At 46.6% G+C, this 13617-nt stretch overlaps 1 protein-coding gene across 6 annotated transcripts in view; it reads left to right on the plus strand.

The window, feature by feature from the left end:
- kif13a (kinesin family member 13A) overlaps positions 1–13617 on the plus strand; it is a 151099-nt gene that overhangs the window by 134083 nt on the left and 3399 nt on the right. For 2 of the 6 annotated variants that reach the window (XM_084336220.1, XM_084336224.1), the window contains 5 exons: positions 671–724; positions 1240–1330; positions 4412–4566; positions 5562–5717; positions 7530–8748. In XM_084336220.1, coding sequence (XP_084192346.1) covers positions 671–724; positions 1240–1330; positions 4412–4566; positions 5562–5717; positions 7530–8748 — 1675 coding nt within the window. The remainder of the gene's footprint in view (positions 1–670; positions 725–1239; positions 1331–4411; positions 4567–5561; positions 5718–7529; positions 8749–13617) is intronic. The other 4 variants (XM_084336221.1, XM_084336225.1, XM_084336222.1 and 1 more) reach the window with 3 other exon arrangements.

Below are 13617 nucleotides of genomic sequence, written 5' to 3' on the forward strand. Positions count from 1 at the left end.
CCCAACGTGCAGCATGTAAGAAACACACACATCAGCACTAGGGATGTCCGATATTATCGGCCTACTGATATTATCGGCCGATATCGGCATTAAAATGTGATATCGGAAAATATCGGTATCGGTTTTATTTTTCTTTTTTTTTTAACATTTCTATAACCTTTATTTAACCAGGCAAGCAAGTAAGAACAAATTCTGATTTTATTTATTGTCAAAAGTATGCATAATGTTGTGTTAATTCCACAACAAGAGATATGTAATGTTAATTACCTGAAATTATTCCGTTTTTGGGGGGGGGGGACCCTGCATATATCGGTATCGGTTGATATCGGTTGATATCGGTATCGGAAATTAAGAGTTGGACAATATCGGTATCGGTAAAAAAGCCAATATCGAGCATCCCTAATCAGCACCCCAACATACAGCATGTAAGAAACACACACATCAGCACCCCCAACGTGCAGCATGTAAGAAACACACACATCAGCACCCCCAACGTGCAGCATGTAAGAAACACACACATCAGCACCCCCAACGTGCAGCATGTAAGAAACACACACATCAGCACCCCAACATACAGCATGTAAGAAACACAGCACTCCCCCCACACATGAGAGCTGAACCACCATGGTCACAGATACGACCACAGTAACATCCACCTGTTTATCTCCAGTATTCCTGCAGCAAAACAGACCTGACTGTGGGCTGCGATGATGAAGACTGTAAGGTAGGTCCCACAGCTACTGCCACTGCTGCTACATAAATCAAATTAAATCAAATAAAATGTATTTGGAAAACCCCGAAATCACAAGGTAATGTCCCCATGGGGCTGGACAAGTCTTCTTTAAACGAGTCAAGAAGAGACGTCACAATAAATCAAGAACAAAATCCACCATACAATCCAAATATGCAACACTCCCAGACATTCCCCACGCGAAGGTAAGGAGAAACTCACTAAAAACCTAGCAATAGGAAAAAAGCACCACAGGCAATGTGGAGGAGGGAAACCTTAGAAGGGCCGTTCAAGGGGGGGATCCCCCTTCTTGGATGTCTGTGATAATATAGTGTTGCTATGGATGATCGATGGGTGGAAAATAAAACAGGCAAATAGTTGCCATGTATGTAAATATACGTGTAATAAAAACACATATATGTACATGCAATAGCAACTGGGGTACATAAGAACATTTTGAAAGATTTAAAATGAGGATGAGACCTAATAACCTGTGTTTCACTGCTTAGGGCCACTGCGAGTCCCACATGGACAGCTCCGACTGCAACCTCCAGGACGGCTCCCTTTGCTGCGCGCCTGTCAAAAACAAGGAGAACCATGGTAAACGTCATGAAGTGCGTCATGGTGTGTGTGTGTGTGTGTGTGTGTACACAGGGGAGCGAGGTGATCAAGCCGTCACCGGAAGTCTATACATTTTCAATAGCGCCGAATGACCTGGGAGACTTGGCTGATATTATGACGGTCGCCTAGTTTGTCACCCAGGAAAGGTTGACCCCAGCTGCTGACCTTTTAGAAGAAGAAGATTGTTTTATTGTCAATGTACTCAAGGCAATCGAAATTTGTCTTTTCGCATATCCCTCCTACATACACACAGTCCTCATATCCCTCCTAGTTACACACACACACAGTCCTCATATCCCTCCTAGTTACACATACTGTACACACAGTCCTCATATCCCTCCTAGTTACACATACACACAGTCCTCATATCCCTCCTAGTTACACATACTGTACACACAGTCCTCATATCCCTCCTAGTTACACATACTGTACACACAGTCCTCATATCCCTCCTAGTTACACATACTGTACACACAGTCCTCATATCCCTCCTAGTTACACATACTGTACACACAGTCCTCATATCCCTCCTAGTTACACATACTGTACACACAGTCCTCATATCCCTCCTAGTTACACATACACACAGTCCTCATATCCCTCCTAGTTACACATACACACAGTCCTCATATCCCTACTAGTTACACACAGGGGCGTAGCTGGGGGGGGGTAGCTTAGGATGATTCCAAGGGCCCAGCACTGGGGGGGGGGGGGGGGCAAATTTTTTTTTTTTTTTTACTAGACATCACTCAGGTGTATTATTGATGCTCTCATTGATACTATGTTTGTTTCTGAAGTGTGTGTGTGTGTGTGTGTGTGTGTGTGTGTGTGTGTGTGTGTGTGTGTGTGTGTGTGTGTGTGTGTGTGTGTGTGTGTGTGTGTGTGAGATATATAGAGAGAGAGGGGGGGCTTTGGTAGACTATTGCATTGGTCCATTCATTGAAGATGAACGCAATGCGACATCCTTTACTAGGCTCACCCACCAACAGTGCAGGTGCTGAACTGCTGATCCGAATGTATAGGTAAAAACCATATTATGCGTTTTCATCAATAAAATAATGGCCAAAAAGAATTCCACTCGCGCGCTTACGCGCGCTCGCATTCACTGGGGGCCTACAAATACATTCTTTCATGGGGCCCAGAATCTGGAGCTACACCCCTGGTTACACATACACACAGTCCTCATATCCCTCAGAGTTAGACATACACACAGTCCTCATATCCCTCCTAGTTACACATACACACAGTCCCCCACACATGCATTTCATCAGAGGTCAGAGTTGCCCGCAGTGCAGCGCCCTGGCACAGTTTTGGGGGTTCAGTGCCTTGCTCAAGGGCACTTAGGCAGGATAGTGGGCACCGTAGATGTAATACCAGTCGGGTCAGGGATCGAACCAGCAACCTTTCAGTTACTGGCCGGCCTCTTTACCTCTAGGCCAGCGGTTCTCAAACTACGGGTCGCGACCCAAAGTGTGGTCGTGGGTAGGTGACAGGGCGCATTGGCAAGAAAAGAAAAAAAGATAATCTATAATCTTTTAATTATTATTATATTATTTGTTTATGTTCTGGCAACATATTTTGGCTAAATATGCCTCGTTCTATAAATGTGTATTGATAATATAGTGCTGTAATTACATTTTCTAATAAATATGCATGATCACGTTCAACAACATGTGCTTTTATTTTGATATTCCTTAATTCCACATTGAAATTACACAATACATTAAGTTTGGGGTCGCCAAAAATAAATCATAATAAAAATCCTAAATAAAATCGTGATATAAAAAAGTTTGAGATCCCCTGGGCCATCCTGCCTCTTTTTTAGAGGTCATCGTCCATCAATCATCAGATTCCTACTGTACATGGTGTCCCTCTCTCTGTGACAACAGATCTATGAATAAATGTTCTGCCAAAATGATACTGTCTGGTATGTCTCATGCTCTCGCCAACATGGAAGAGAGGTTGATGACAGTTATACGCCATTCAGCCTCCCGGGCTCTACTACATAAAAACTTCATAGCTCCATCAGACCTGCAAATAATACCATCAGGACCTCTCGCTCTGTCTACAATAGATCAGAATAGAACCACCCATCAACCAAGTTGCTTGCTGTGTGTATGTGCTGTGAGTGTATTGGACCCATGACTTCACTTGTGTCAAGCTATGATCACACTGCCTGCAGTCAAAAAATCAGACTCAGATCTGATTCTTTCATGACAGTGTGAACAGCACAAATCACATGGAATCTGATCTTTTAAATTCTGATTTGGGGGCACTTTCATATGTGGTCCTGAATCAGATACAGGTCAGATTTGTTGCAATGTAACTATAATGTCACAATTTGTCACAATTCTATGCTGGCAGGAGTCATTCTGTGAATACAAACATGGAAGACTGCTGTGATGGAGGTGGTCAGTGGAGGGACAGTGAGGAGTTTACCTCCTATACTTCCGTACAAGCGAAACTTGAGGAGACATATCATAACCGGTCTGTGTTTGAAAGCTCTTTCACCTCCTCCTCGCCCCCATCGTCATCTGCTCACAAATTAACTGGCCTCCACTGCACATCAACTTATAAATTAAGCCATCAGAATCAGAAAGGTCATTATTGGCAAGCAAACTTGCACATACAAGGAATGTGTCTTGGTCGTTTGGTGCATCAACATTAACAAGACAATTAAAGTAGAATAAAATTAAATGGAATATATAAACTAAATTAGATTAAAAATTCAATATAATATAGGACAGGGCTGTACAATTGTGCAGGATGTAGTAGAGTATATACACTACACATAAACTGTTAGTTCAGTGTCCTCCATGTTTAAATTCATCTTTGTTAGTGTTCATGTGTGCATGCGGGTCAGTTCAGGAGCGTGACCAGTGAACTTGGCCACATTTAAAAACAAATGTGAACAGCCAAATAAAAATAATCGGATCTGAGCACTAAATCAGAATTGAGCACTGAGGCCTGCAGTGTGAAGGTAGCCAGAGAGTTTGGAACAATCTAGAACACCGCAAAATCACGTCTTGGGTTTTACCGCCGTGTCGTTTTCCACCCCAGCAGGCCTGGTACCAGAGAGCCCCACTTTCTTCAACTCCAGCCCCTTCAAGGTCCTCTCCCCTCAGCCGCCCAAGTTCCTGAAGTCCCTGATGCCCGTCAAGGAGGAGAACAAGTCTAAGAGAGTGCTGGAGGCCCGCCCTCTGCTGGGACAGGAGGTAAGGAGGAAGACACAACCCCCCCCCCCCCCCCCCCATCGTTCCCCTGGGAGGGATCAGCGTTCATCTCTTATTACTGTCTCCATCCCAACCCCTTCACATCTCAGCCTGTTCTCTCTCCTTCTCTCCTGCCTCTTACCCTGTTGTTGTTATTCCATAATCTCTTCTACAAAAACCTCACCATCTACTTGTTTTCCTCTGTGTAATCCCTCATTACGATATCTTTTAGGCGCTAATTGATATTATTGACACACTCTCTCATCGCGCTGAAGCCGTGTGATGACTGCTGATGAGAATGGCCGTGCCGTCGTGTGAAAGGACTCAAAACGCCACAGTGTTGTGTTGTACTGGCATGACTTACAGGAGCATGACCTCAACCAGGAATAGCCACAAACCTTCACCGGGCCGGACATAATGTCGTGCCAGGGTAACTTCTAATTGAAAACGTCGGTCCGTGATGACGTTTTGGGTGCTGTGGTGGAACCGGACTCGTCGATTATGATTGAAGACGTTTTTTTTATAGGTTTAATAGTAAAACACATAGTAACAAAGTACATGTAGGTTAAATGAGCTTTGGCTGAGAGGAGTGTTTTCCAGTGGCCACTTGGCAGAACACCGAGGTGGAGAAGGGGATCCAGCTCTTTTGGATAGAGAAGGGTGGAGGTTCATTGTAAATAATCTCGTACCTTTCCACGCATTCGGGTATCCGGAGGAGGACTTTCGTAAGTTTCCTCTTACGAACGTCTTACGAGGTTATTTACGAGGGAACTTACGAGAATGTTCCCCAGACAAAGGGATCCCTCCACACTACTGTAGTTTGTGGCTGTTCCAACCATTTGAACTAACAAAAGACATTTAGTTTCTCATTAAGTGTTATAGTCGCATGCTATTTTTTATTTCTTAAAAACGACTAACTGTAAACTGGCCTGTCCAGCTCCATGCATGCTGTGTGTGTGTGTGTGTGAAGTGTGTGCTGTTGTTCTCACCATCTGCAGAGCATGCGCTCATGTGTGGACAGTCCCGCACTGCTCCCCCCTCCCTGCCCCTGGCGCCGACCCAGGGCAGGCAGCGAGGGACACTGCACTCCCTCCACCTCCTCCACCCTCACCTCCACCCCCACCAGGCTCAGCCACACACTGACGCACACTGCTGTAAGTGTCACACACACTGACGCACACAGTTACGAGTGTTACACACACTGACGCACACAGTTACGAGTGTTACACACACTGACGCACACAGTTACGAGTGTTACACACGCTGACGCACACAGTTATGAGTGTTACACACACTGACGCACACAGTTATGAGTGTTACACACACTGACGCACACAGTTACGAGTGTTACACACACTGACGCACACAGTTACGAGTGTTACACACACTGACGCACACAGTTACGAGTGTTACACACACTGACGCACACAGTTATGAGTGTTACACACGCTGACGCACACAGTTATGAGTGTTACACACGCTGACGCACACAGTTATGAGTGTTACACACGCTGACGCACACAGTTATGAGTGTTACACACACTGACGCACACAGTTATGAGTGTTACACACTGACGCACACAGTTATGAGTGTTACACACGCTGTTATAAGTGTTACACACACTGACGCACACAGTTATGACTGTTACACACTGACGCACACAGTTATGACTGAGTGTTACACACACTGTTATAAGTGTTACACACACTGACGCACACAGTTATGACTGAGTGTTACACACACTGTTATAAGTGTTACACACACTGACGCACACAGTTATGAGTGTTACACACACTGTTATAAGTGTTACACACACTGACATACACAGTTATAAGTGTTACACACACTGACACACACAGTTATAAGTGTTACACACACTGTTATAAGTGTTACACACACTGACACACACAGTTATAAGTGTTACACACACTGACGCACACTGTTATAAGTGTTACACACTCTTACACACACTGTTATAAGTGTTACACACACTGACTCACACTGTTATGAGTGTTACATACACTGACACACACAGTTATAAGTGTTACACACACACACTGTTATATGTGTCACACACACTGACTCACACTGTTATGAGTGTTACATACACTGACACACACTATTATAAGTGTTACACACACACACACACACACACACACACACACACACACACACTGTTATAAGTGTTACACACAGACACACAATCTTACAAGTGTTACACACTGACACACACTGTTATAAGTGTCACATACAGACACACAATGTTATAAGTGTTACACACTGACACACACTGTTATAAGTATTACATACACTGACACACACTGTTACAAGTGTTACATACACTGACACACACTGTTATAAGTGTCACTCACGGACACACACTACTGTAAGTGTTGCACACACTGTTGTAAGAGTCACACGCACTGTTGAAGGTGCCAGACACACTGTTTCACTGCAGGAGAGCAGACAGCTCAACAAACATGCTCAAACAGAAACACACATAGTAGCCCGCCATAGTAGCAGCAAACACAGCCCAGAGCAGGGTCCCAAACACTACAGTAAAACAGCATGAAGACAGTCAAACAAAGAGCAACACGCAGCATTACTTCATCCTTCAACATCATGTCAATATTCCATACTAGATTCCACTCCACATTACATTGTCTGTAAGCATCACGGATGCAGAGGCTTCTATAGGTTTATGCTCCACATATGCTACAGCTGACACTTTAACCCTTTCACTACCACACCACAGAAGGTTAACCTTTCACTACCACACAGTGGTAGTGAAAGGTTAACCTTCTGTAGTGTGGTTGTGAAAGGGTTAACCCTTTGTTGTGTGGCAGTGAAAGGGTTAACCTTCTGTATTGTCGCAGTGAAAGGGTTAACCCTTTGGTAGTGTGGTAGTGAAAGGGTTTAACCGGTGGGTTTGGTCTTGTCTCCTGCCGGTGCCCGGCGCGGTCAGCAGGACTCCGAGGACGAGGACGTAGACATGGCCCTAAGTCTCGACCGGGCACCTCGGGACTTCAACAGTTTCCGGCCTTACGTCCCGGAGGACTTTGCAAACTTCGAGGTCTACAACTCCAACCTGGAGAGCCAAGAGGGGATCCTTTGCCTCCGCTCTGACCCGAAGGGAGGCCAGGGTGGCGGGGGCGGGGCGGGGGACAGGGAGGTGCCCCGCAGCCCCACGGCCAGCAGCTGCACCAGCGGCTACTTCTCACACAGCGCCTCCGACGCCACCCTGTCCGACATGCCGCTCAGCGCCAGCGAGAGCTCCGACCACCTCAGCTCCGCCGTCCGCGACGCGGACAGAGACCCCCACGATCCCCCCTCCTGTCCCACCGGAAGAGGCGGCTGCGCCCGGGACAAAGGCGCTTCCGTGGGGGGTGAACCCCAGCACCCTTCCTCTTCTATGTGCGGGGTCCACCCTCTGCCCATCCCCCCGGCCTCCCCTCCTGTCGGTATTCCCGACAACAGCGCGGACCTGCCGCACAAGTGTGTTCTCAGCGTCAGCCAGGAGTTTACCGACTTCAAAGGGGCCGACGACGGCGTCGGAGAGAGTGATCTGGCGGACTTTGGAGAGGGGTGGCAGCCGGGGCACTTAGACGTGTCGACTGGAGGGCAGGAGACACAGGAGGCCACGGGAGGAGAGGTGCTCGGGACGGCGTCGGATGGCGTCAACGCGTCTCTCCCCGGAAATGCCCCAGACCCTGCATGCGACTCTCAGAAGGCTGAGGAATATGCAAGTGTAGCTTCATCCAGCCTAACCCTGTTTCCAGAAGCAGCCCCTGCACTAGAGCCAGGAGCGGCCTTTCACCTAGCGTCAGCCTTAGCCACGCCCCCTGGCCCGACCTCGCCTCTGACCTCGCCCCTGGTCAAAACCTCCGCTCCCGCCTCGGCCCCTTTCCCGGTCCCGCGGGGAGGAGGAGGGGAGCCTCCCATCCAGGAGCCGGCCCAGGGGGATCTGCCCCACGGGAGTCCCTGTCCTAGCCCCAACCCTAGCAGCGCCGAGCCGTCGGGGGATTCCAGCGGGGACGAGAGCTCGCCGGTAGCCCAGCTTCCTGACTGGATGGCCCCCGGAGAGCAGGTGTGGGTGGGCAAGAGGAAAGGCACGGTCCACTACGTCGGAGGAGTGGAGTTCGCTAAGGGGATTTGGATCGGAGTAGAACTTGACCTGGCAGTGGGTAAGTCAATGTAAAAAAAAAATGCTTGGTAGGTTGGGGGTCTAAGCACTTGGGGGTCTAAGTACACCTACCACCGCAGAGACGCTGGGTTCGAATCCAGCTGTCAGCGGTACCTCCGGCTTGGTCAGTCGTCCCTACGAACACAATTGGCAGTGTTCGTGGGTGGGAAGCCGGTGGGGTATGTGTCCTGGTCGTTGCAAACAGGGACTCCTCCTACTGTTCAGCAGGGAGGGGATCTGGGGGAAATAGCGTGAACTAGGCGTAAGTAATCGATTCCTCGATTACTCGTAGCTATGAGAAAAATCGGGGGGAAAAAATCTAAATTAAAAAGTTTTATGAAAAAAACATTAAACATTAAACATATATACGTAAATGAACAAAGATAAGTAAAAAAAATAAATTGTATGTTTTTTCTTTTTTTTTTTATTCTTTTCCCCCTTTTCGAGTAATACACGATCAATCGAGTATAGCATGCGATCGATCTGGATTTTTCTTTAAAATGCCCATCCCTAGCGTGAACCTCTTCACACATTACGTTCTCCCAGTGAAACTCCTCGCTGTCAGGTGAAAAGAAGCGGCTGGTGACTCCACATGTATTGGATGAGGCATGTGTTAGTCTACACCCTCCCCAGACCGACAGTAGGGCAACGACCCGGAAGGGAATTGGTATAACAACTAAATTGGGGATGCCAAAATTGGGGGTGCCAAAAATGTCCTGGCTATTATATATTGAAAGGAAATCAGACAAATGACATATTGTGTTTTTGAGTGTGTGTGTGTTTTACTTCATTCAACAGTGCTGTATATACCCATATTTATATTTACATTTATATTCTTATATTTACTGTGTATATATATATGTACATATTTGTCTGAATATACCTGCATATAACCCCTCTATATACTTACTTATACATCTGCAAATAACCCTTAGCTCTGTATGATAGCATGTACAAATGCTGTATATACCATATATATATATTTATTCTCACCACATCCTATACCTATTTACCTGCACATAGTCCTTTTACATATCTGTAGATACTATATATATATCTGTACATATCCTACTCTTACGCTGCTGTCAGGGGCGGACTGGGACACAAATTCAGCCCGGGACATTCAGACCACATTCGGCCGTTATGAAACACTCGTCCAGTATTAAACAACCCAAGGCTGTGGCTAAGGAGTCAACATCAGGGAGACCAATCTACACCCCGCCCCTAGATGTGCACTCGTGCACAGTGCACACACACACACACACATGCACACACACACACACACACGCACACACACACACACACACACACACACACACACACACACTCACATATATACCGTTAATTCCTGTCATTGGCATACATTTTCTTTTTTTTAGCCTAGGGATTAAGGATACATGAAGTATTAACTACACCATAATAATATTGAGGTTTTGATCCATAGAAAGTATGTGCTACACAATTTCAGTTAGATTCGATTTATTGTCCTTTAATTTTGCACTCATGACATTAGTTGCTTGCCGTTTAATCAACATCGAAAGACCCCCCACTTCCTCCCAGACACCCATTCCAAGAGCCTGTTCGCTGTGTCTCTCTCTCTCTCTGTGTCTTTCTGTCTCTGTGTCTGTCTGTCTGTCTGTCTGTCTGTCTGTCTGTCTGTCTGTCTGTCTGTCTGTCTGTCTGTCTGTCTGTCTGTCTGTCTGTCTGTCTGTCTGTCTGTCTGTCTGTCTGTCTGTCTGTCTGTCACTCTCTCTGTCTCTCCCCTAATTAAACTGTCCTACATCACCAGCATGTTTCGCAGCAAGTCACTTGTTGTTTTTGTTTTTTAATTCTAGCTTTTTCAGCTCCACCATTTCTTTTTTTTTACATGGGCCAATTTCTTGGTTGACACTGAAGTTAGTAAAATGCCATCCAAATTATGAAAAAGCTTTCTTGATGGAGAAACAGTGTATCAAAAATCTGAAAGAAGGAAAGATAGCCTACTGTTTGAAATTCTCAGTTGTTAGATTACTGCTTCACTCTGCTGATCAGCTCTTCCACCTTAGAGCTATATCTCCAGGCAGCCTTACGTTGTTCACTAAGCACAACATTTGATGACAAGGGCTGTCCCCGACTAAGGATTTGGATAGTCGACTGTTTATTGCACAATGTTGTTTTTCTATTGGATTCTATTATATGTTGTAACACTGTATTGCACATCGTTGCGGGCAAGACCACCCGCATTTCATTGTATACTTGTATGCCGTGACAATTAAAACTCTTGACTTGACTTGACTTGACTTTGATTGGCCGAAATGAGCCGATAGTTGACTATTAGTCGACTATGAAAAAGAAAAGTTGAAAAGAAAAGTATAATATATATATATTTTATCATTCCATTTGGGCTGTGGGGGTGCTTAATGTCTGCAGGAGTCGACGAAAGGCTTCTTGTCTTCTGCAAAAGCATGCAATTGGTCCACTGATGGATACATCTTGATATTTGTCTAGTCTAGTCTGTTCATTAGATGGGTGAAATCCTCTTTCGGTGCCTCTGTGCCTGTTTTCTTAGGCAGTTAGCCTCTGGTATGCGTGCCATTAGTGTTAGCCACGCTTCTAGGCCTCTTTTCTTTTGGAAAGAATGATAAATTTTTTTAAAATAAATAAAATAAAAAATTCTAATTATTTTTATTATTTTTTTGAATTCGACTAAGAGGTTGGCAGTCGACTACGGCTCCTTTCGATCGATTAGTTGACTATTCGACTAATAGGGGTCAGCCTTAGACGACACAGAAGCAAATCTTCATTCAAACAGCAATGGCAGGCAGCTCGCACAGTAGAAGCAATTGTCTGTGTTATCTGATTTGGAGAGTATTCCTTCATTAAAAGGACAACAAAAAACGTTTCTGAAGGCTTATATTGTCAGAGAATAGGCTACGGTGTCGGAGAATTAGGCTACGCTACGGTATGCTTCAAATGGCATTGAGTTTCTCTCGTTCAATGTGACGGATAGGCTAGGGGACACAAATTCAGCCTGAGACATTCAGAGTCACTCCGGCCCGCGCGCACACACTATTGTCACCTATGTGTGTCGTTGCGCTCTGGGTAGTGTATCTGTAGTAGAGCGCTGTGTAGGCTACATCATCTGGACTGACTGTTTCTGTGCGAGCAAGCATGCATACTATGGAATTTAATCCTGCCCACACACCGGCCCACACACCGGCCCACATACTGGCCCACATTAGTGGCCCACACACCGACTCACACACTGGCCCACACACCGGCCCACACACTGGCCCACATACCAGCCCACATTAGTGGCCCACACACCGACTCACACACTGGCCCACACACCGGCCCACACACTGGCCCACATACCAGCCCACATTAGTCGCCCACACACCGGCCCACACACCGGCCCACATTAGTGGCCCACACACCGACTCACACACTGGCCCACACACTGGCCCACACACCGGCCCACACACCGGCCCACATTAGTGGCCCACACACCGACTCACACACCGACTCACACACTGGCCCACACACAGGTCCACACACCGGCCCACATACCGGCCCACATTAGTGGCCCACACACTGACTCACACACCGGCCCACACACCGGCCCACATACTAGCCCACATACCGGCCCACATTCATCAATCAATCAATCAAATTTATTTATATAGCACGTTTAAACATGACGCTTGTCAACCAAAGTGCTTCACATAGCTAAGCTAAGAACAAAGAAAAGTATAAAATAAACAGGTTTTTAACAAAGGGCTTGACTAGGGGAGACAGGTTACCCAGGCTGCTGGCAATGACACTGGTTAGGTTCGGAGGGCCGAAAAGGAGGATTTCACACTTTGACTGATTGAGCTGTATAAAATTGTGTGCCATCCAGCATTTTATGTCGTCTAGGCAGGAACGAAGACTGTCGAGATTGTTTATATTGTTGGGTTTCATGGGGAGATAGACCTGAGTGTCGTCAGCATAAAAATGGAAAGAGATGTTGTGTTTTTTAATGATCAGACCAAGGGGCAGCATGTATAGGGAGAATAGGATAGGGCCAAGGATGGAGCCTTGTGGAACCCCGCAAGAGAGAGAGGCAGAGGGGGAGGAGCAGTTTCCGATATTAACGGAGAAGCTTCTATCACTGAGGTAGGAGGTGAACCATGATAGGGCTGTGCCACTGACACCAACTGCCTGGTGAAGACGGTCAATGAGAATAGCATGGTCTATTGTATCGAAAGCTGCACTGAGGTCTAAGAGCATAAGGACAGCACAGTCCCGGTTGTCGGTAGTGAGGAGCAGGTCATTGGTGACCTTAAGCAGGGCAGATTCTGTGCTGTGGTTGGCTCTGAAACCTGACTGAAATGTGTCCAGGATGTTATTCAAGTGCAGGTAGGGAGACAGCTGAGAGAGAATAGCCTTTTCAAGGACCTTTGATAGGAATGGGAGCTTGGAGATTGGCCTATAATTATGGAGTCTAGGTTGGGTTTTTTCAGAAGGGGCTGGACCACTGCATGTTTGAAGCAGGTTGGAACGGTACCAGTGACTAGGGAGGTGTTTATGATAGAGAGGATGCTGGGGCCAGTTGTGGGAAATACTTCTTTGAGAAGAACATTTGTAAACCAATAAAAGGACCTTGAAGTCTATTCTAAAGCGCACCGGGAGAAGAACATTAGTGGCCCACACACCAGCCCACACACCGACTCACACACTGGCCCACACACCAGCCCACATTAGTGGCCCACACACCAGCCCACACACCGACTCACACACTGGCCCACACACCAGCCCACATTAGTGGCCCACACACCGACTCACACACTGGCCCACACACCGGCCCACATTAGTGGCCCACACACCAGCCCACACACCGACTCACACA

This window comes from Notolepis coatsorum, assembly GCF_963971535.1.
Source record: "Notolepis coatsorum genome assembly, chromosome: 19".
NCBI classification, from domain to species: Eukaryota; Metazoa; Chordata; class Actinopteri; order Aulopiformes; family Paralepididae; genus Notolepis; species Notolepis coatsorum.